The sequence below is a fragment of the Ursus americanus genome, chromosome 35 (assembly GCF_024610735.1).
Source record: "Ursus americanus isolate L20-20 chromosome 35, mUrsAme1.1.p, whole genome shotgun sequence".
Taxonomy (NCBI): Eukaryota; Metazoa; Chordata; class Mammalia; order Carnivora; family Ursidae; genus Ursus; species Ursus americanus.
Window position 1 is genome coordinate 4,080,268 of NC_142161.1, and position 24,753 is coordinate 4,105,020.

Here is a 24,753-nt window from a genome sequence, read left to right on the forward strand (position 1 = left end):
TTCGGCTCAGGGCGTGACCCCGGCGTTATGGGATCGAGCCCCACATCGGGCTCTTCAGCTGGGAGCCTGCTTCTTCCTCTCCCACTCCCCCTGCTGTGTTCCCTCTCTCGCTGGCTGTCTCTTTCTCTGTCAACTAAATAAATGAATTCTTTAAAAAAAAAAATCACTGCCTTGGGGAGCCTGGGTGCCTCAGTGGCTTGGCCATCCAACTCCTGATTTCAGCTCAGGTCATGATCTCGGGGCTGTGGGATTACGCCCGTGTTGGCCTCTGTGCTCAGTGGGGAGTCTGAGATTCTCTCTCCATCTCCCTCTACCCCTTTCCCCTGCGCTCTCTTTCTCTCTCTGTGTCTCTCTCAAATAAACAAGTAAATCTTTTTTTAAAAAGTCACTGCCTTTCTAGATCGGAGATAATGATAATAGCTCAAGACCGAGTCTTCCTTTTGGGGGAGGGGCATTCCCCGGCTTCTACGGATGTACCAGCGAACCCCAACCAATTGGTTCTCAAGTTTGCTTCTCCTTCAGTTGGGTGCGCATCCTGGAGGTGGTAAGAAAAGGTTCAGACAAAAGTCAGGGTATGTCAGGTTTCCCTAAAAGAGGGCAACTTGCCTAGATTTATCCATACTTGGGGCCTTATATGACTCTGTTCAAAAGCCTTTCCTCTTTTCATTTCTGTCCAGTTGCTAAGTGTATTATTTGACCCATTAACCTTGCAAGCCATGTTGCTCTATTCCTTCTCTTTATGGTTTTGCCAAACACTCAAGTTACCGTCCCAACCACCGGCCGGTTAAATAAGTACACGTTATTTTAACGGAAAGTCTGAAGTACGGCCACAGAAATGTTGACTGGGTACTGAAGGCAATGTAGTCAGACTCTACGCCATCGCTGAGCCCTCCCACTGTCACCAAAGCACCATCATCCTGGATCCAGCATCTGATCCCCAGAGTACCGTCACGAAGAAGAAACCAGTGGCCGATGACCTACAGATCCACGGTCCTTGATTCTAGAGAACCCAACCAAAGTATCTGAGTCACCGCTATCGTTTTTACAGAACTCGAGCTTGCTGCTCACAACGGCTTCTGACCATCGTGATGGTCAGATTCATTGATTAGTCGAAGCGTCTGCTACAATTGATCTGCTAATCACTAGCAAACAAGTCGAGACGCTGGAGCCACGGAGAAAGCTCGGACCTTCCAGCTGCCACTGCAGCTTTGGCGGCACAAACATAGATGTAGAACAGTGAGTAGCTCCCAAAGTACAGGCCATGGACCTCTAGGGTGCCCAGGACCTCGTCAAGGAGTCCATGACATCAGAACTATTTTCACGGTAATACCAAAACATGACTTGCCTTTTTCATTGTGTCGCTATTTGCCCTGGTGGTGCAAAAACAACGACAGGTGAAACAGCTGGCCCCTTAGCATGGATCCAAGCAGGGGCATCAATCCTATATTAGTCATCATTGTGGTCGTAACCACCATATAATTGCAGGGGGGACAAAAGCCAATGTCACTTTGAAGTATTATTGACTGTATTAGTTTTCCAGGGCTGGCATAATAAAATACCTCATACCATATAAGATTTCAACAACAGAAATCTATTTTTTCGTAGTTCTGAGGCTGAAAGTCCAAGATCAAGGTGCCCACAGAGCTGGTTCCTCTGGAGGCCTCTTCCCTTGGCTTGTAGATGGCCACCTTCTCGCCGTGTGCTCACAAGGTCTTTCCTCTGTGCATGCACAGCCCTGCTGTCTCTCCTCTTTGTGTGTCCGAATTTCCTCTTCCTATAAGGAAGCCACCCTACGGACCCATCCTAACCTAATGCAAATGGCCTCATTTTAATTTAATCATATCCTTTAAAACCCTATCTCTAGATACAGTCACATTCTGAGGTACTGGGAAAGAGGACTTCAACCTATGAATGGGGGGAGGAAGGTGCACACAGTTCAGTCTATAACATTGACAAAACTGTAAAAACTATTAATTTTATTAAATCTCACTTCTTGCATAGATGTCTTTTTAGCATCCTGTGACAAAAGAGGGACGAATACTTCTGCTGTATTCTAAATTATGATCGTTATCTCAAGGGAAAACATTTGTGCAATTGGTTGAATTGCAAGCTGAACACTTTTTCCATGAAGCATCACTTTCGCTTGAAAAAATAACCGACAGATACACTACGGTTATTCAGACTTGAGTATTTGGCAGGCATCTTCTTGAAAATGAATGAACTGAGCCTGCCACATCAAGAAAAACAACTGAAAGTCATTGCTAATGATAAAAATCCAAGCTTTCAGCAAAAGGTAGAGTTTCGGAAAAGTTGTATCCGCCACCATGAGATGAATGGCCCCCAATGTTTAAATACTTTTCTGATTTAAACATACTGATGGTGATATTAACAACTGTGATAGTGTGATATGGTAAAATGAAATGTGTCAACATGTGGAAGTTGCCTAAATCCGTGAACCAGTTATTTCCCAAAGGACCAATGGATAAGGTTACAAAACCATGCCTGGGCGAAAGTTTCATCCGAAATGCAAGCTAGACCAATGGATTTTAATCTAACAGAATATGAGAAGTTCGTTAATATGGTTTCAGATTCCACACAGCAACTAACATCTCTTTTCAAACTACATATCCATGTAAGGCCAGAGTTTTCTCATATTTTTTAAGCAAACCAGCATATTGCAGTAGATGGAATGCCTAAGTACACCTGAGAATCCAGCTGCCTTCTAATAAGCCAGCTCTGCCCTGACAGATACTCGAATGTGATCAAACACCCCCAGTATCTCCCTTCCTTCGGTCTACACTCCCGCATGTTTTCTAGCTGTTCCTTCCTGTATGGGATATAAAGTATCTTCAACAGCAGTTTGTCTATAACCCTCAGCACACATGTCAATATACCGGGAGCTGGGGGTGGACATAAATAAAGTTAGTTCAAAGTCCACAGTTCCAAATATTTCCAACATGGAGGATGCCCCTGACCAACCCCTACTTCATTTTTGCCTTGGTATCCCATGAGTTTTCTCAAAGTGCTTGGAGTCTCTGAGCATGGGGCCAGGTCTTAGCCGGGACTGGGCAATACCATGGAAGCCCAGTTTTCACACAGTTTCTGTTTCCTCTGTCACACACGGCCCTCCCCCCCCCACCCCAACCCCGAGAATGAGGTTGACCAGCACTGAGAACATGGCCCAGTCCTTCCAGGAAGAGCTGAACTTTAGGATACACCAACTCTGTGTCTGCTTCTCCCCTTTCCCACAGAAGAGCGTCTCATACGACACTGTAACACCCCAGAGAAAAAGAAAATGACGGGTTGTCCAGACCAGTCTCTGGCCGCTTCAGGGAAGGAGATCAGCTATGGGACTGAGACACTTTCAAATGATAAATGCCAGAAACACTTTTAAATGATAAATGCCAAAATAAAAACCAAAAAAGACTGGGTATTTGCATACTGTGCCAAAAAATAACACTGGACGATGAACCAGGGTACTTGATTTCTTGTATGCGTCTTTGAAACTGGTCTTGGCGAAGTTGTGAAAGCTCTCTGCACCTTTCTAGACTCTTTCATCTGAACACCCAAGGAAGTGAATATATGATCGAGGAGGTCTCCCCCAGCTATGACACTCCAGCCTTCCTCTCCAGAGACACAAGTGATCCTTGATTACTCCCATTAGTGGAAAAGAATGTGATTTGAATGTAGACCAGGTGAAACTCATTCCTATGTGACTTGAGAATGTATTTCATGGCGTGCAGCAAATCACAACAAATTTCTCTTCCTGATGATGCTTAGCTCAGGCTAATGTTAAAAATCAATTTGCTTACAACCAACGTCACTATGCTCCCCTACGCAAGTGTAACAAGTGTTCCCTAGGGCAGCCTGGTGCCAGCGAGACAGCAGGGGACTCAGAGTTGGCAACATGTGGGTTCTGGCCATGGCCGTGTCACTTCCTCACTTATCCTCTCTGAACATGAGATATCTCATCCTTAGAGTGGATTCAGAAGACACGTAATACTGAGCACTCACTGAGGCAGGCACTGAGCTGGCACAGAATATACAGAGATGAACCAGACAAATCCCTTCTCGCAAGGGTCTCCACCTAATGCAAAAGAGAGAAGAATGGTTTTCATGAACTCTCTTCTGCACACTTCTGTTGCAGGAGGGAAAAGATGGGTATCCAATACAGTGTGGTCTTCTGCTATCAGGGAATTCACCAGCAAAGCAAAGACCAGAAAATACATAGGATCTAAGGAAGGATGTTAAGGTCCAAACCGGGAAATCGAAGAAGGGAAGGGCTCTTCAGGCAAAAGCAATCACATGGCCAAGGCAAAGAGGTATGAAAGAACATGGAGCTTTCGGGAAGCAAGTAGTTCAGGGCAGCTGAGTTCCAGGGAGCAAGAGCGAAGTTCGAGATGTAGGCCTGGTCGGTAGACAAAAGCCTGTGGTCCATATCACTTTATCTTGAAGATAATGGGGAGCTATCAGTCATTTCAAGCATGTGATTTCATATTCGAGATCGCCCCGAGGCTTAGCATCTGTATTAATGAGCTATTTCCGCTGCGATTATGATGGGTAACCATCCCGAATCGTCAGTTGCTTACAATGACAAACATATATTGCTTTTGCTCACTGTTCTGCAGTCCAGCTGGACTTGGCTTCAAGACGTGGGCTGGATTCAGCTCTTTTCTGCATGTCTTCATTCTAGGACCCTGGCTGAAGCAGCAGTGACTGCCTGGCGCATACTCTTCTCATCTCCGAAGGAGGAGGTGTAGGAGTGCTGGTGAATATCCATGACAGGATGGCTCTTGGAGCCTCAGCTTGGACTCACACACTGTTACTTCCACCCATGTTCTATCAGCCCAAGCATGGCCAAGCCCCAAAGTCAATAGAGTGGGGTGTAAGCTCTGCTTGTAGTAGGCCGCGCAAAGTCACGGGGCAAAGTACGTGGGCACACACGCCTGCTGCAGGGAGGAAGTGAAGAGTTGGAAGCCACAATAGGCACATTCTCATCAGCATTCATCACCCCAGATCTCTCTGCCACAGCCAGGGGATTGTAAGATTCATTGCCCCAGACCCATAAGGTTGCCTGGTTTAAGCTTTGGTATTACTCCAGCATTCAGCTACTTTTTCATCCCCAACTTTTTGTCTCCTATAACTAGTTCTATTCAAACCAGTTTCTAATGGCTGCTTGGGAAAGCTTTACAGCAGCACTAGGAAGGGGGCAGTGAGTCTCACGGGGGTTAACCAGCACCGTAATTCATGATCCAACACAGTAACCGCCCACCTCCTGCTATTTCAAACCCTAGCACCTAAAACCAGTTCTACTCAAGAGTTCAGGTTGTAATTCCTTATTCTCATCTGGCCCTCCCCACGACACCCACATTTCCTTGCTTTCTGCCCAAAGCCATCCCATTACATTAATACTGAGAGCATAACATTTCTTCTTTTCCTTTTTTCCTATTTGCTCTTTGGTTTTGGGGGTTTGTTTGGTTTTGTTTGGTTTTTCAACAAAAGAATGTTAGACTGTAAATGGAGATGAAGTTGCTTGGCATTTATGGGACAGGAGTGCAGTTGTTTGTAGGGTGGGAAGGAGTTATCACACAGATTGTAAGTAAAATTGTGATGACTTAGTCAAGCCACGGATCTGCCTAAGATCTTCTAGAGAGAGTGTGAAGATAAACCTTTTTACAATCTTGGTCCTTTTTGATAGCAATAGCAGCAAAATGCACACTCTCCTTAAATGGTTGTCATTTAATAATGTCGCTTTGTTTTCACAGAGATCATAGGCAAACTGGGACCAGTGTGTGGAAGGCTCCCAAGGAGTTTTGGTTTTTTCGTTTTGTTTTGTTTCGTTTTGTTTTTAAAGATTTTATTTAAGTATTTGACAGAGAGAGAGACAGCCCGCGAGAGAGGGAACACAAGCAGGGGAAGCGGGAGAGGAAGAAGCAGGCTCATAGCGGAGGAGCCTGATGTGGGGCTCGATCCCAGAATGCCGGGATCACCCCCTGAGCCAAAGGCAGACGCTTAGCGACTGAGCCACCCAGGCGCCCCAGGAGTTTTTGACAAGGGAATAACTTGTCAAAAACCGGCGGTCAGACAAGAATATAAATAACGAGCATCCACTGAACTGGGCCGTGTCTTGTTGTATGGGCCATGCCTTGAGCAAGTGGGCTCAGCTGAGGGGACAAGCAGGGCTAAAATTCAGCTCGCGCTCTGCCAGCCCAGCCAAGGCCTTGGCACAGTGTTGCATCAGCTGGAGAAAGGGACGGCTTTTGTAAAGCACACAAAGGTGCCATCTGTTCGCCAAGCTTGAACCCGTGGGGCTGCCTCTGCATTTGCCCAGCACGGTTTCCTTTTCGACATCACACAAAGCACCATATGGGCTACTGGCCCTGGATTTAGCAACCGGGGAGTCAATGGAGAGGATGAAATTTTAAATTTACATGACAGCCCTTTGCAAACTGTGTACCACTATTCAGGTGTAAAGTGGGGCAGGTAGAGGTGAATCAGAGGCTTAGCAGGTCGAGGGAGAAATGACACGGACCACAGATGTTTTTCTGCCCAACCCACAGCACACAGAATCCACTTGAGACATCCAGAAATCTGACAAACTCCTCTATGGGAAACCATCTGAGAGGACTGGCCAGAAAGCACAGATGGGAACGGACGTGATGACTTCTGAATGACCATTCCAGTCACAAACTCCAGGGCAGATCTGGCCAACAAGGCAGAAAAGCCTCAGACAGCAGCAACCGGGCCAAAACCCTTTCATCTCATATGGTTTCACTCATTTATGGAACATAAGAAGTAGGAAGATCGGTAGAAGAAGAAAGGGAAGAAGAAAGGGGGGGTAAACAGAAGGGGGAATGAACCACGAGAGACTATGGACTCTGGGAAACAAACTGAGGGCTTCAGAGGGGAGGGCGGTGGGGGAATGGGATAGACTGGTGATGGGTAGTAAGGAGGGCACGTATTGCATGGTGCACTGGGTATTATATGCAAGTAATGAATCATGGAATTTTACATCAAAAACGAGGGATGTACTGTATGGTGACTAACATAATAGAATAAAAAATTATTATAAAAAAAAAACCCTTTTGTCTCACAGGCGCTGGTCTTGGAGAAAACATCAGGCCCCAGGTGCTCAGAGGCCGCACAGAGTGAAAGCAGGGGAGGTTTTTGTAAAGCTCTGTAGCACTGTGATTGGGGGTATACACACAGCATTACAGAAGCCACAGAGACCCGTACAAAAACTGCAGAGCATTTCCCTGGGAAACCCTCGGCCTGGCTACCAAGCCCCAGGGGATGAACACAACAGGAAGTCACCCCTTTTTGCTCAGGGGCCTCAGGAAGGACACCAGGAAGTTGGTCGGACCAGGAGAAGTGACCCCCAACCGCTGGCCTCTCACTCCCTTGGAGGAAACGGGCGTTTCGACCTGCTCCTACAACCATGTGTGTGGGGAATACAAAAAGGTGTCTCTTTAGAAACTACTATTGTCCTGGGTCATGCTGCTTCTATGGTAAGAGTTATATGAGCCATCTCATATGGAATTTCGGAACCCAAGTCCCTAAAGAGATTCGCCTGTGTGCTTGGCTTTGCAGTTCGGGAAGACAAATTCAAAGAGAGATTGATTTGTTTTTAGGCAATCGCCTGCCGTAGTTGTTCATTCTAAAGCTGACTGTACCGTAAGTCGCCAGCACCTCATCAGGGCTCCACACCGCGCAGTCACCCCTTGTTATGCCAGGCGCTGTCTGTCCTGAAAGCAGCACTGGGGGATGTGAAGCCTTGACTCTGGAATAGTCATGAATCCAAGATCCATCTTCTTGGTAATGCCGGTTTTCCAAGCATGAGAGTTAGGCATGGGTCTAGGAGTGAGAGCAATCGAAAACAAGAGAAAGTAACAATTCAGAGAACATCGGGAAGCATACTATACTAGAAATGTTCACTGTAGGAATACGAGCTCCTGCCTGCTCCTCAGTCAACAACCTCCCCAAAGCAACCCCCCCGCAATTGATTAAATCATCATAAACCAGTTGAATAAGCAATGAGGGCCATCTTTCTAAGAGCTGAGCCCTAAAGACGTTCCAGCCCCAAAGCTAATAGGAAGAGGAGCTCCCGAGGAGGGCTGCTGAGGTTTTTGGAATGGCCTCAATCGCTGTGACACAAACAAGCTCTTCTTTGGAAAAGGGACCCGCCTGACTGTGGAAGCACGTAAGTAACTCGTTTGTCTGTTTTTTTTTTGAGTTTAGAGGCTTCTCCATTTGAAGGGGCAGAAATATCAGGAAAGGTGATGGGTGGTAACAGCATCAAAATAGTGTCAAGGACTGTCGGGAAGATGTGAACTATGGTTAGTTGCCTCGCTAGGAGTTGGGAGGAGAGGTTTGTCTGTAAGAAAAATCGAGTCTGGGGGCACGGGGCTGGCTCAGGCGGTTAAGCGTCTGCCTTCAGCTCAGGCCATGATCCCAGGGTCCTGGGATTGAGCCCCACGTCAGGCTCCTTGCTCAGCTTCTCCCTCTGCCTCTGCTCGTGCTTGCTCGCTCTCCCTCTCTCTCTATCTCTCTCAAATAAATAAAATCTTGCAAAAAAAATAAAAAGCAAAACATAGAGTCCGGGCTGTGAAAGAACCCACACAGCTCTGGAGAAACAGAAAATTCTGCCTAATCTGTGGGATTCAGTTCAGGCTGGAGAGACCAGAGTCATTGGCTTAACTCCCCCAGGAGAGAACTGATCACGAAAAAGGTTGATCTGAGTCTGGGATTCTATCAAAGTTCTCCAGATATAAATAATTCTGGCCTTCTTTAAGGTGAGAGAGAGAGAGAGAGCGAGAGAGCTGGCAGTAGGGGTTAAGGCCAGAGGATGGTCGCTGGTGTTGCTACATTTCTCTTCAGAAAAAAAGGAACCAGACATCTGCTTCTAAGTGTTTGAGTTGCAAATGGAAGCTAGGTTACTAGTGAGGAAGCGGGAACATTCTGGGTTCCCAGTGAGACCAGATTCCAAGCAGAACAAAGTGAATGTGTAATACTTCCAACGAAGAAATGCTTTAAAGCCCATGGGACATGGGCAGGGGTAATTCCATAAGGACTTCCTCACTAAGAGGGTCCTGAGTCACTCGCTAATTAACTGTCATAAAAGAATCAGGGCTGCAGTTGTCAAAGGAACTTTGACACAGAAGGCATCTTTTCATGTCATTTCAGTGACATTTGAATCCAACCGTGTCTTGCTTTAAAAAAAAAAAAAAAGGCAGTCTCCATTTGGCCGTAGCTTCCAGTTAGATAGTGGGTATTAATATTAAGCCAGCAAATGTAAAGAACAAATAAAACCCCATTCCAAAGGACCTAGGGAAGCCTCACAGTGGGGTCAGTGGTCCCAAATCTGCTGAGGCGGCTGCTGGAAAAGTGACAGGCCACATTCAGCTTGTGCTTTCCAAGGTGAAAGTAGGTTCCAGAGAGGTGCGGAGGGAGAATGTGATGGGGTGGGCTCCTCTCAGAGAATGCCTGGGTGGATGATGGGCAGGGGGCAGACCACTGAGGGCAGAGGAAGGGAAAAGAAGGGGTGCAAGGGGAGCCTGAGTGGCTTGGTCGGTGAAGCGGCCAACTCTGGATTTCAGCTCAGGTCATGACCTCAGGGTCCTGGGATCGAGCCCCACGTCGGGCTCCATGGTCAGTGCGGAGTCTGCTTCAGGATTCTCTTTCTCGTTCTGCCGCCCCCACCCCCACCCCCGGCGCTTGCATGTTCTCTGTCTCTCTCCTCTCTCTCTAAAAATAAACAAATAAATCTTTAAAAAATAATAATAATAAAAAGGAAGGAATGCAGGCTGGGCTTTCCCAGACCACACACACTATGGGGAGAAGCAGGGTAGGGCTTTGCATCCAGAAACAGATAGAGATCCAAAGCTGTGTTAGCACAGTCAGAGCAGAGAAATTCCGATTAAAAAAAAAAAATCATAGCAAAATTTCGCAGATTCGACTAGTTCAGGCCCTTGCCCCTACACCTCATTGGCTTTAAGATTTCTCACTAAAATAATGGTTTATCCGCATTCCCTGTGAAGTTAGTGACTGATTTCCCTAGTCTCCCTTTGTTCACCACATTCTTCCTAATAAATGAAGTCCTTCTGTTTCCTGAGCTATGATCCAGTGCTTTCCTAAGCCTAGACACACAACCCATGGTTTTATATGGTACAGAGACTTTCTTTTCATTTTAATTGTGTTATCTTTTAATGGCCATCAAAATAGTAACAACTAGGTTGTCAAACCCATGTGACCTGAAGTTTCCTTTTAATTCTCTTTTAAGTTAAGAACTGAGTCAATTTAAAGAAAATTATTAGGCGAATTATATGACAGGTGGATGTGACCACCAAAAAAAAAAAAAAAAAACCAGAGATATGATTAATTGAAGTTTGAGAAACACTGAGCTGGTACATTCCATCAATCTTTGAAATGAAAAGATAAGGGGCACCCAGAGAGAGAAGGATCAAGAATATCTCTGAATGGTGCTTTCTTTTTTAGCCAACTAATATTGCATTGACGAGGCCTCACTGCGAACCCCGTGCCTTTATTTTCTCAGAAGTCTACTTCCTTTTGAAGCCTCCTTTTCCTTGGGTGCTCCTTTCGAGTCCTTACCCGCAGGGTTCCTGGGTGGCACAAAGCTAACAACAGGTCTACACAACCCCACAGCCCCAAATCCATCGACCCTTTAGCCCTCCGGATAGAGAAAGCCTGGGGATGCCACTTAACTGCATAAACCAGAACCAGGGAACAGGACAAAAGAGCACGGAATAAAGAGCCACAATGTAAACGTGTGCTAGTGACCGTGACAACGATAGGAGCTTAGAAAAGATGCACGGTCATCAGGAGCCTCTTGGTGAAAGTGGGTCATGAGATACACTCAGAATAATATGTATTATGATATGGCATCACGATATCAACTACCACTTTCTGGGTGTCCACTGTGCATCGGGCCACCGGACGAGGCACTTTATGAATGAATGTCGTTTTATGCCCTTCTCACAATGACCACGTGGAACTGTGACCTGCCTATTTACAGATGGAAAGTGGCTTCTCCAAGGTCACAGAGCTTAGCAGAGTCAAAATGTGTATCATCTGTCTGACTCCAGCATCTGTGCACTTAAGAGCTTTTCTTTTCTGTGGACACTGCAGTTCGAGGCCCACGTGGAGGCTTTTCTTGCCTGGCCCAGCCTCCCCCTCCTCCTCTACTGGGCTCCTTTCCAAGCCGCCAGCGGAGACTGAAGCTACCGTTAGGCTGTTTCCCTTCCAACCACCACCCCCACCGCCGTCCTTCACCAAGAAAGCACTCCTGCCGCCGCCGTACCACAACCAGTTACCCAAAGAGCTCTTCTCCAGGCGAGGCCCATTCCTCACCCTACGCCCCTGGACTCCAGGGTCCCTCTACTCAGAAAGATCCAAACAGTGCTCACATTATCATCCTGAGAAAAAGGAGCCCAGAGAGTCCCAGGCTCATCAATACGCTTCTAAAATTCCAAGAGACGACATTCTCATTCCCATCGTTGGCATTCCCTCTCACGCGAGATGAACATCTCCCAGCACGGAGTCCTTTTTTTTATTTGAGTGTAGCTGACACACGATGTTACATTAGTGTCAGGTGTACGACATAGTGATTCAACAAGTTTATACATTATGCTACGCTCACCACAAGCACGGCCGCCATCTGTCCCTGCACAACATTATTATAAAATCACTGACTCTATTCCCTCTGCTGTGCCTTTATCCTATGCTAGGGCTTATTCATTCTGCAACTGGAAGCCTGTATTTCCCGCTCCCCTCCCCCCACGTTGCCCCTCCCCCATGACCTCCCCTCTGGCAACCACCAGTTTCAGAATGGAGCCTGGGGCCTACAGTGCCTTCGCCTGGTACCATTTTCTCCCAGGGATGCACAAAGCTCTCTGCCTCTCCTTCTCCAGGTCTTTATTCAATGTCACTTCTAGTGACGCCTTCCCCAACCACTCCCTGTAGTCCCCTTCCCCTGCTTTATTTCTACACCCCTCTCTCCACCTGAAACTTCTGATGTTCATTCACTGTCTGTCTCCCTTGCTCCCTGATGGCAAGGACTCTGACCTGTTCCTCACTGTATCCCCAACACAGTGAAGTCATAAATAAATGTCTGTTGAATGAATGAATGAATGAAAGGATAATCAGTTGTGGCATAAGGCAAAGAAACAGAAACAAAAGCCAACTAGGAACCTGCAGAGGCAAGGCCAAGTCCTAGCTCCCCAACCCGTGACAAGTCCCCGTCCCTGTCTGCCGGGCACGCGTCTCGCTGCTGAATGAGTCAGCATGAGCAGAGCAGACAAAAATTCCTGCCTTGTTGAAGCTTTCGCTCTAATGGCAAAAGACAGATGGTAAACCAAATAAATAAATAAAATATATAGTATTTGGGTGGTAATAAGCCCCGTGAAGGAAAACAAAGCAGGGAAGGGAATGCAGAAGACGAGCAGAGGGAGTGGTGTGCAGTTTTTAACAGAGGACTCACACAGAAGGCCTCACTGGAAAGGCGACATTTGAGCAGAGACCTGAGGGGGTGACAGCGTGAGCTCCGTGCAGGTATCTGGAGGAAGAGCAGCTCCAGGCGGGGGGGACGCCGTGCTGCCCGGAGCGCGTGGAGAGTGAGGAGGCCCGTGTGGCGGGAGGGAAGTGGAAGTGACCGGGAGAGAATTTGAAAATGAGGTCAGGTTGGTAATAGGCCGGGGGACGGCGCGGCTCGGGGGCCACTGTAAGGACTCCAGTGTGGGGACTGGAAAGGGAAGATTGGAGAATGCAATGGAGGTCACACCTGACCTCGAGAAAAGACCAGGGGAGACAGAAGCGTGGATTCCTGGCCTCACCCACAGCCCTAAGAAGTGAGCAGTTTCATCTTAAATTCCAAAGAAATAAGACTCTGTTCTCTCTCAGTGACCTTCCTACCACGCTGCCCCTGGGAAGCTCTGTGTTTAGGGAAATTACACCCCTTACTTCAAGTAAAATGTGTTTTCTCTGAGTCTCACATTAACGAACGCTCCAATCATTCCACCAAGTTTCTAGTTTAGAGTGCTTTACATACACGCTTTCATTTCATCTTAGGAACCCCCAATGCAGAAGATATTGCCCTCATTTTATAAAGGAGGCAAATGAGGCTCCCTGAAATTGGCTAAGATTATACACCCAGTGAGGAACAGAGTTCAACTAGATTTCAGGTCTTCTGACATCTTTCTACTACCGAGACCCACTTTCCATTTTAGTGATTCTCAAAGTATGATCTGCAGGCCTTTCGGGGCTATAAACGGGTCTGAAAATGTATATTCTCTCCCTGGTTTTTATAAGTGACACAGGCAATCTCATAGACACTGATTTTTACATATGACAGAGGCTAATTTAACTGTCATTTTTAAGTATGAGCAGATCATGAAACCTTGCTATAATGTGATATTCATGAATATGTTATTAAAATGCACTGAAGACTCTAATTCTATTTTATACTAAGAAGTCTAGCTGTTGCACAATGCTTGACAATGACCAAAGCTCTGACCGGATATGAAATGGAATTCCCCTAAAATGAGGAATGAGTGGGGTACATAAGTCACTATATCTTTGTCCCACCGAAGTGCAGCCCAAAGGCTGGGACCCGTTAACTCTATGACCAACGTTCTATCTTTCTTCTCTCTGGATCAAACTAAGAATTTCCTTTCCAGTCTCTCTCATTCAGTGCACAAACTCATTCTCTCTCACTCAGAGCACAACTTCAGACTGTAACATGGCAAAGGCTCGGACTCCTATTTGGTCCTGCTTTGGTCCTGAAGGATAGCCCCCAAGACTGAAGAGCAGAGCTTAGTCCAAATGAGACAGAAATACCATCCAATAGCCATCACATGAGTTGGCAACTGGTACCGTGGTTGCCGTAAAGAGAAAGCAAGGCGATTTTCAGATGAGGCCTACCAGCTGTGCCGTCTGCAGCACAGCTAATCCCTGATCTTTGGCAAAGGAACCTATCTAGGGGTAGAACCACGTAAGTGACACATTTTTCCTTCTTATGACCACCATGTTTAGCAATTATCTTTGTTAAATATTTTCCCAAGTCGCCAGCTTGGGAAACCCTTGCCAGCATGTAATTTAGCAAGGGATGTTTTCAGGACCAGGGACGGAGTCTCCGATAAGGTCCAGAATGCGGTGTGCGCTGCAGTGGTCCTCTTGACCCACTTTCTTTCCTGGAGACTACATGTTGTCTTCTCTCCACCTGACTGACTTTCGATCACCAACTTACCACCTGTGCAGTGACCGTTTACAGACCCAGGTCATAACCAGACCCGTACTAAATACACCTAGTAAATGAGGGGTGTGACGACGAGCATGTCAGACCGAGAATTCAAAGACCAAGCTCCAGTCCTTCTCTCTGACTGACGAGCTATATGACTTGGCTTCACCGAACTTTAGTTTCCCTCTAGTAAGCCGGAGATTTCCACGGTGTCGTCCAGCTTTAGCACATGATGAGTCTGATTATCATCCAGACCAATTCTTAAGGAGGATTTAGTAGGAAAAGCAAGGAATTCCAATGCCGTGAGTGTCTTATGACCCAGTAGGAATTCTGTGATTTGATATTTTTTTAAGATTCTATTATGTATTTGAGAGAGAGAGAAAGAGAGAGAGAGCTCGCGTCAGGGGGAGGGGCAGAGGGAGAAGCAGATTCCCTGCTGAGCAGGGATCACCCTGGGATCATGACCTGAGCTGAAGGCAGACGCTTAACCGCTGTGCCACCCAGGCGCCCCTCTGTGATTTGATTTTTTTAAAGATATTGGGAAAGGCGTCAAAACTGTCCCTATGCATCCATTAATTAATGCTTGTGGCATCACAGAGGTTTTGACAAGTGACTGCTGAGGCTCCTTGCAGTCCTATCATCTATTACGCTGGTTCAATGCATGGAAACTAGAGTCTGGAGACCTGGGAGTAAGGGCCAGCCCAGCCACTCACTATCTTAACCAACTTAGCTTCAGTGACCTCATCTGTAAGAAGGATCTAATAATAACCTCATGGAGTTTGGTACAATAATGTTTGCTGAAGTAGTATAAACACCAGGCACCCGTAAGGAGCAAGGTTCTTATGCAAATGGTGGTCATCTGTGATCATTACGACATTTTGGGTAGGCTCCAATCTTTTGCACCAATGGCTCTTGCTCCACCCACCATGTTCTTCCAGCTCTTTATGATTGACTTGAGCCTCTTAGTTATGTTCCCACTAACAGTAGCCATTTGCCAATTCTGGGCAAAGCCAAAATGATTCCTTTCTCCCTGTGAAAATACGATCCTGAAGCAAGGCTGGGGGTAAGTGATGGCAGGTTGAGGAGGTATAGCAGAAAACCTAGGGACTTCCCTAAATGCCCACGCTCAGTAGATAACACATATCAAACAAGCTGCCAAAATACAGTGCTTAGATCTCAGAAACCGTTGGAGAGTTTTAGGTCTACACTCGTTCTGCTCCACCCATTCCTTTCCAAACAGATGGACTATGCAGACGGCAAACAGGTAGCAAGGTTTTTTGTAATGATGCCTGAGGTGGTGTAATGAAGCACAACTTGTCTTTGGAAGAGGGACTCGACTCATCGTGGAACCAAGTAGGTTACACATTTTACTTCAGGGCATAGGTTCCTTTGGACTTGTTGTAGCTTAGTCCTGACTGAATGGAGCTTCTTGGGAAGTCAGGAGGTTCCAAACTGGAAATCCATTGTTTTGTCATTGCAGAGAGTCAAGGTAAAATCTGAGGACAAAGTCATTAGGTGTCTCTTAGGAAAATATTCTATGTATGCATGGAAACTCTGTTCCGAAGATTTGTAGCAATGAGCCTTCTACGACAGCCTGAATAAAGCCCTTAGTCAGGCTTTTGGTTCCCTCCTCGGTTGGGGATTGGGACCAGGGAAAAGGCAAGCTCTAGGTAAAGAGAGTCTTCCACTCTCTGTGAGGACAGAGAGTCATGGCCACGGTGTAAGAAGAGGGATGGTTAAGAAGGAAAAAAATATTATTAAAGAAGGAGTTCGGTCAAGATAGTCCTCTCCCTCAGATGACAAAAGCCAATCTTGCCCTTGTGTCTTTTTGCCAAGAAGTTGCTTCAAGTCAGTGTGCCCGCCTCAGACTAAATGATCCCCAAGGCCCTATCCTAGTCTGGGTCAGCCAAGAGCAGTTAATGCACTCACCTCTTCTGTTAGCCCTGAATCCGAAGACTGTACTCTGGATGTAGGGTTCGGGAGCCTACCACCAACATAGAATCACAGCCACCAACTTGAGGACAATAGAGAAGTAATGGCGCTCTCCTAGGGATATTGTCCATTGGTAATCTGTTCCAGGGCTTGGAAATCCAGGGGCAATATTCAAATAGTTTGGGTAGCTGCCAACAGTCAGTCACTTGGACCAGTCCAGTGTCCAGGAGTCCTTCAGAAGCTTTTCAAAATGCAGGCATTGCCCCTTACATGCTTACATTTTATTTCAGAGGAAATAAAGAAGTGGGGAAAGGGATGTGAATGTGGCAAGGTTGACAGTCCTGAAAGCAGCCGGTAGTGTCAACATGGCGTCTGCCTCTCAGGAGGAAACATAACCTTACAGGGGTTCTTGATTGTCTGTTGCTTCCAGGGAAATAGTGGAATTTGTTGAGTTGTCTCTGAGAGGAGAGAGACTAGAAAGAAGGAGGGAAGCAATTGTGTTGCGGCTGATTGCGGTCTGATCGATGTCGGGCACATTGCATCTGAGCACAAAGTATTGTGTTTCATTTTCCCTTTAAATCATTTCCACTTGAAATTCAGAATTATCTGCAGTGTTAGAATCAAATCTCTAAGGCTGTGCCTTTGGGAGCCTTAGGGAAGAAGGAAAGAGGTGAAAGTGATGCTTAGCCCCTCTGCTGGGACGCTGACCCGTGCTCTCCGGTGATACTCCATTTACTTCTTCAGTTTTCTCTTCCTACCGTGAGGGAGTGTAATATGATTATGTGAAGCGCAGGTAGGGAAAGTGAGAATTTCAAGTCAAGCCCTCAATCCTTCAAGTTTTGACAGCAAATAATGGCCCGATACAGCCATCATTCCCTTTGGCGCTAGCCCTAGACTCTTGATCTCTGGTGATGAGACAGAGTAATCCATATGGTCTTTAAATTCTATTTCACATGATTACTATATCCTCCTGAAGCTTGTATCGGGATCCAGAGACATGAGAAATTATAAAATGAAAATAAACAGTCCAAAGCAAGCACCGGCTTCTCAGACCCGCAACCGTGACCCACGACACCACTGGGCTCCCCGTCGGCTAACAACTTCTTATTCAACCCGAGATCCTTAGAAAGCCTTTCCCTGGGCTCAGGGAATTAGGAGACAGATTCCTTATTATTGTGAGACAGTCTGAGTGATGGGGAAGAAATTAGGTTTCTAATCAAAAAGCAGAATGTGTGACCCTAGAGAAGGAACCAGAATATGAGAATGAGACCTGTGTCTAAACCCTCTTCAGCCAGACACTCATTATAAGAAATGTCACCAGTCAGTGCCCCATCCCTGTTCCCAAGCTATCGTGTTCTTCTTGGAGAGGCCTCCCAATAAACTGGCAGTTACATTTTCCATCTTGAAGGCAGCTACCAGTCACCTGTCACCTTCCTCTCTCCCTCGATGTCAGCCCTGTCTCCTGTCCCAGTGCTTCCTGCTTCCTGGGATTTCGTGCTCACGACCTCATCCAGCAAGCTGTTATTAGCTTCAAAGGGAACTGAGACTCTGTGCACTCAGCCGCTTGATCTCATCAAGGGCAGCTTTGTAGTTCTCTGAGCTGTGGGGTCTCTAGGCTGTGACCCAGGAGGGGGGAGGCAGAGCACAGATGTTCCAGCGCAGGCCCCAGGGCCAGCCCCAGGCTGGTTACTTGTAAGGCAGTGTTGCGATGTGCTCCTGGGATACTCGACAGATGTTTTTTGGAGCTGGTACCAGACTCTTTGTGGAGCCACGTGAGTTGACTTTTCCCCCCTATATTTCTAGGGATAAACTGAGCCCTGGCACCGGGGCTGCCATCCAGTTTGCATTACTTGGGAAAGTAGAACTAGATGGAGCGGCCCAGGTGCGGGGGTTGGCCAGAGTTAAGTGGCCAGGCTGAGTCACTAAAGTAGCTCTGTAACTAGTTGTGTTTTTAAAAAGCATATATTAAAACTATAGCCCTGGGGCACCTGGGCGGCTTGGTCGGTCAAGCATCCGACCCTTGATCTCAGCTCAGGTCTTGATCTCAGGGTCGTGAGTTCAAGCCCTGCATTGGGGTCCATGCTGGGTGTGGATCCTACTTTAAAAAAAGGAAGGAAAAAAAAACTGTAGCCCCCCTTACTTCTGAAATCTTCAGAGCAGGCAAGGAAACCAGAAAAATTATAGTAATTATTGGAGCACATGAGGGGGGCGAGGGATAGGCAGGGATGCTGTGGCCCAAAGTCTCCAGAAGGTTGTTTCATTCTTACCCATCTCTTTGGCTAAGCCGACTGAGGTACATGTCTCATTGCAACCCGCAGACAAATGTCCTCGAGCTTGGACGCTTCAAAGGAGAGAGGTGGTGAACCAGGTCAGATCAAGCAGGGAGAGCAAACTTGTATTTCAGCGTTCACGGTAAATCTCATATTGGCAGAGAGCCTTGAAATTGTGAGTGACATTTGTTACAGATGGTACAGTTCTTAGGGAGCCGGTAGGACTCTCTATGTGAGTCTAAAACATAGATGATTTCCACGTGTATAACGTAAGAAAGACTGTTCGGGAAAGGGATCTACTTCTTCTGGTATTGTTGACCAGCACGTAACCTTAGCATTGGATCGGTACTCATGAAAAGAGAAAGTCTGAATTAAAACAGCAATTGTTCACATAGCGTTCTGGAACCCACACTGAAATGTGGTTATACTGGGAGGCCAAGAAGAAAGACGGGAAATTGTCCAAAAAATAAGCAATGAAATCTTTAAATTTTGGACTACAAGAGTGCAAATTTTACCCAACTTCAGATTATGGGTGAAGTTAAATATAAAATAGACTGGGTTGCATAGGGTGATGATATTAAATGAATTCTGTTTTTTTTTAAAGGTTCAATTCAGTCAGATAACCTTTTCTTTAGTTACCATGATACCAAAGAGTGGATTAGATAAAACACTTCACTTTCAAGCAATTGTTTTCAATAGATAGGTATTCCATGAGAACGAGGGTCTGAGAAAAACTTTTTACCAAATGAATACATTATGAGTTATCTGAAACGCTGACAGATTAAGAGCCCAATATCGTAAGTGTATTACCTTCTCCAGACATTTGGGTGTCAGCTATATTACATTGTTCAAATTATTCAAACCAGGTCTCTCTAGCCTGGAGTGATGGCTGACAACTGCCTTAAAATCCCAAGCTAGCCTTAATTATCCAAGTACATCAGGCTAGGATTGGGTCAAGCTCTTAGGTAACCAAGGAGACAGGATTATTTTGTTTTGTTGTTTATTTTTAATGGACTAGTTTCCTTTCGCTGTACCTCATAACTCCCTTGAAAATCAACCAGAATACATGTGACCAAGGTCAGTAGAGTGAGCAAGAAATGTCACAAGTCTGAAGGCAGGTGAACGAGCAGAAAGTGTGGTTTTTCAAGCCGTTACTGCAGGAGTTATCAGTGTCTGTTATCAGTGGCTTCAGAGATGCCGGAAAGCAAAACAAAGAAGGTTTTCTCACATAGGTTGAAATTAGATTCCAGGAGAGCCCCTTGAAGAAAATCCCCGGCCCCCCTCTTGTCTAGAACTAAAGCCAAAAGTAGAAGGAACCAGATTCTTTTTTTTTTTTTTTTAAGATTTTATTTATTTGACAGATAGAGACAGCCAGCGAGAGAGGGAACACAAGCAGGGGGAGTGGGAGAGGAAGATGCAGGCTCCCAGCGGAGGAGCCTGATGTGGGGCTCGATCCCATAACGCTGGGATCACGCCCTGAGCCGAAGGCAGACGCTTAACCGCTGTGCCACCCAGGCGCCCCGGAACCAGATTCTTAAGAATAAGTTTCCTGCCCTGAGCACCTAAATCAGAATCCAGTCTTTCAGCTGAGCTTCCAGGCAGAGAATCAAGTGGAGAATCTTGATGCTAGCGATGAGGGGGCTTCTCTGAACTGCTGATTCCCTCGGAAGGCCGTGATTGGCCATTTACAAAACGGTGATCAGCAGGAACTTCCAGACTAGCAAACACTCCATCTCAACCAGATACAGCCAGTTAATTTGGTTATAACTCTACTACCATGAGCTTCACAGCTAAAACCCAACTCCAAATTCAGGACAGAACATTAGAAAAATCATTGCATTTACTCACTCATTACCGAGACTTTTCATTTAGCATTACCTTGGGTCTTGATCGTAGGTCATAGTAAATAAAAGTACACTGGAATTCAACATTCTTAATTTGATATCACAAGTTTTAAAACTCACCTAAGGTTTATGGTTTTGTTTTGTTTTGTTTTAAATATTTTATTTATTTATTTGACAGAGAGAGAGACAGCCAGCGAGAGAGGGAACACAAGCAGGGGGAGTGGGAGAGGAAGAAGCAGGCTCCCAGCGGAGGAGTCTGATGTGGGGCTCGATCCCAGAACGCCGGGATCACGCCCTGAGCCGAAGGCAGATGCTTAACGACTGAGCCACCCAGGCGCCCCTGTTTTGTTTTGTTTTTTGAGAGAGAGAGAGTGTGTGAGCGGTGGGGGGGATGGGGGGCAAGAGGGAGAGGGAAAGAATTTTAAGCAGACTCTGTACTGATTGTGGAGCCTGAGGCAGGGTCAGTCTCACCACCATGAGATCGTGACTTGAGCTGAAATCAAGAGTCAGACACTTAACAGACTGAGCCACTCAGGTGCCCCAAAACTCACCTAAGTTTTAAATATAAGAGCTATATTCACACAAGCAATTAATATTGAAAATTAGCAGTTAAGCTTGTGATTGGAAATATATCCAGATCACCATTCACTGATTGGTTGCGTCTCCTGATTTCAGGCCCTTTCAGCGCCCCCCTCCTTTTGTAACAGTTATATTTGAAGATTGGGGCACCTGGGGGGCTCAGCCGGTTAAGCGTCTGCCTTCAGCTCAGGTCATGATCTCGGGGTCCTGGGATTGAGCCCAGCATCAGGCTCCCTGCTCAGTGGAGAGTATGCTTCTCCCTCTGCAGCCCCTCCATCATGCACGCTCTCACTCTCTCTGTCTCTCTCTCAAATAAATAAATAGTATCTTTTTAAAAAAACAGTTATTTAAAGATAGCCTAAGAATCCAAGTTGCCATGGCTGAAATTTATCATAATTCAGAAACTGCAGTAAGTCACGATGGGAAAGAATCATTACTTCCTCCCCCAAAGCTTTAAAACATTCAGTTTCAAGGAACGGAAAAGATGCAGGGACAGAGTGGCAGGTGGCTGGTAGAGCTCAGAGAAAGGTATGAATGCAGAGGAGGCCGGGGGAGATCCAATTATTGAGACCAACATTCCACAACTTCACTCCGAATAAGGCAAGAACTGGGTTTAAACTGCTTTTATGTCTATTAGGACTTCCTGGGAATGACGGTTGTCATTTCTGATTAAAGACTGAAAGGAAACTACAGGATAGTCCCTTACAAAAGAATAAGTATTCGCCCAAAGTCAGAGAGGTGTACCCCTTAACTTCAGTGGTTATCCTTTCTGGTCTGTAAAATGGGGATGACACCCTGAAGTGACCCCAACACTACCATCCTCAGAGTATTTGAACCAGTCACAGTTCAGAATCAGACCCTGATTCTTTGACACAATGCCAAGAACAAGCCCCCAGCCTGCTCTCACTCCAAGGGCTGATTTATTTAAAATAAACCAACTGATGCAGACAGCTACTCAGCCTGACTGCAACTGTCCAGAGGATTGACTAATAAAATATAGATGATTGAAACTCAGACGATCTAGAAACTTCTTTGTAGTTGTTCTTTTCCATCTCTGCTCTAGCCATGTCACTTAGCAGCTCCTAACTAGAAGTCAAACTGACTGCCTTTCATTTCTTCTTCCCTTGGCCACCCTTTCGTGGGGGTGCTAAGGAGCCCAGGTCACTCACAGGATGCGGGAAAGTCTAGATTGTAACATTTGGCCCCAGCAGAATTGAAGTGAACACCATTGGTTAACTCCCACACTTGTGGATAACCATCTTTCCAAATAAATTGATTATATTTACAGGAAGCCAGCCTCCTGCCAAACCATCCGTTTTCACCATGAGAAATGGGACGGCTGTTGCTTGTCTGGTGAAGGATTTCTACCCTAAGCCTATAAACATAAGACTCGAATCAACCAAGAAAATAGAAGAATTTGACCGTGCTATCGTCGTCTCTCCCAGTGGGAAGTACAGTGCTGTCAAGCTTGGTCGGTACGAAGATGCAGAGTTAGTGACCTGCTCAGTGGAACACAACAACGAAATCGTGCGCTCCACTGACTTTGAACCGAAGAAAGATTCCTCAGGTAGGTCGTATCTAGCTTCAAGGGGCTGGAATTGTAGGGAAGAAGAGTTGAGGGAAAGGAAAGTTGGAGATGTAAACTCTTGACACTCTCAGTGTGGCATCGCGCTGGAAACAAGACTAAGGCCCAACGAGGGCCCATCATTGATTTGGAATTGAACCCTGTGTCCCTTAGCTGGAATCTGAGATCAAGCCCGTCCTATTTCATCCCCCATCTCTTCTTCACCAACCGCTGTCTCCTTCATACTAATGACTGTCTACAACTAGACTCTCGGTTAAAAGTTCATATGCAGTCTAATCCAGCGTGAATGCCAAAACAAAGGACAGCCTGGCCTATCATGGGATTGAGATTCTTAGTTCTTCCTACGAATGAGGAAGGTGGGCCTCATAGTATAACCAAAACAAAAAACAAAAAAACCCAGAATAGGAAGAATGTTGGCCATGTGAATAGCTGTCTGACCTTAACCAAGTCATACCCCGGTCCTCAGTTGACTTACTTAGAGTCTCCTCCACTTTTAAAACCTGAAATCCTTTGAGCCCCGTGGTTGCCAGTGAATCCCTGACCACTGCTGTTTGTTCTAGGTAACGTAAAACCAACAGAACCGCACAACATGGAGCGAACTTCAGAGAGCCTCTCTGGGTCCAAAGGTTAGTTGAAACTAAGGGTCAACTTCAGAACTGAGGGTTAAAGCAAACCCTGTCATTGTCAGAGGGGGCCAAAAGTCAGCAGCTTTCAAAAGAAAATAAAAACCATACCTGAGCCCAGTTGGTTCCCTCTGAGTCTCTCAGCAGAGCTCGCCTGGGTGTAAGCAAGGCTGGGAGTGAGCCGCAGCCTGGGGTCCCCGAGGGCTGTCCGGCAGCAAGCTGGGCTGGCAGACCAGGCACAATGCTGGTGATCCGGGGCAGACTGGTAGCCAGTGCTGTGGCCCCAGTTTCTGGAAGGGAACTTAGTCTCTTGCTAAAGCCACCATCTTTACTCTTGTTCAACCACAGTTCATCGCAGCTCACAGTTCACAGCCAGAAAGGTGAACACGCTGTCCCTCACGGTGCTGGGGCTCCGAATGGTGTTTGCCAAGAGTCTGGCCATCAACTTTCTCTTGACTGCCAAGTTATTTTTCTTTTAAGGTAAGAATTAGCTGCTTCTTATTCCTACCCCCGCTGAAACTATCCCGCACAGAGAGAAAAGGCGTTTAAGAATATAAGAGGCCAAGAAGCCTTGGGAAAGGAAAAACACATAGAGACATATGATTTAATAAGGTGGGCCGCCTCAGATACTCGGCATAATGCCCCATCTCCTCTTGGCCTCTTATTTCAAGCCAGGCTCAAAATGCCTTATGTAGTACAATGTAATCCCAGCCAATAATCCCCACCTCCCACCCAGGAGCTAAAAAAAATTGTGGAGCTAAATAAGGAGAAATAGTTTTCTTTATTTACTATTTTGTGTATCTGGCCAAGAGGCCATGGGTTATTCGCAAGGCCGTTAGTAAAGCTTCACCCAAAGGAATTCTAGAACCTGCCTTTGCCTAGACAAAAGGGATGCCAGCTCCTGTTCCTTTACCACAGGACTCCAGTGTGTAAACCAGCCCAACTTCGGGATGGACCTACACCCCCATTCGTAGGGACCGACCCAGCACTAGCCACTCAAGATGCATGCAAAGCCACAGCTGAGCCCTTATGTGCCTGCCCCTTGCATTCCCTCTTTGGGTAATCTCAGACACGATGTTCAAACTGGGGCCTCGGTTTGCCTACAAAGCCCCTTCCCTAGTACCCCAAACACTCCTCAGTCCCAACTCCTGATCTCGATTTTGAGTGTGGGACTGATCCACCCCAGCCTGAAAATACATCCAGTCGCTTCCAAATGGGTGACTGGTTTCCAGGAGTCCCAAGGACACAGGCAGGGTGGCTATCTAAAAAGAGCCCTACACTAGGACTCAGGACGTGTGGGTTTTCACCCTGACCTTGTCACTAACACTATGCTACCCTAGCCTGGTCACGCCACGTCTCTGGGCCTGAGTTTTTGCACCCAAAAAGCAAAAGAGCTATGACTGAGGGGAGCAAATGGGTTGCATGATAAGCTACTACTGACTCACTGAAGTATGCCCACGTGCAGAAGGGAACCATGCCACAATGGATTAGCGAGACCTGCAACGATACAACCAGGGCAAGTGCTGGCCCCCCCACATGATCCGAGGACTACGATTGCTCCCAGCCCTGGTGGTCTGTGATCTATGACGCTCTGACAGTTGTCCTTCACTTGCAGGCTGACCGGCACGAGAAGGCTCCACTATGAGACTCTCATGTTATGTCTTCACAA

The 24,753-nt window shown here is 46.5% G+C and overlaps 1 gene segment (V, D, J or C); it reads left to right on the forward strand.

Moving 5' to 3' along the window:
* Window positions 1-23,563, forward strand: part of LOC123801729 (T cell receptor delta constant-like) — a 178,073-nt gene extending 154,510 nt beyond the window's left edge. The window contains 4 exon segments of the C gene segment in view: window positions 8,152-8,200; window positions 22,165-22,443; window positions 23,022-23,087; window positions 23,457-23,563. Coding sequence covers window positions 8,152-8,200; window positions 22,165-22,443; window positions 23,022-23,087; window positions 23,457-23,563 — 501 coding nt within the window.
* Window positions 23,564-24,753: the final 1,190 nt, after the last annotated feature.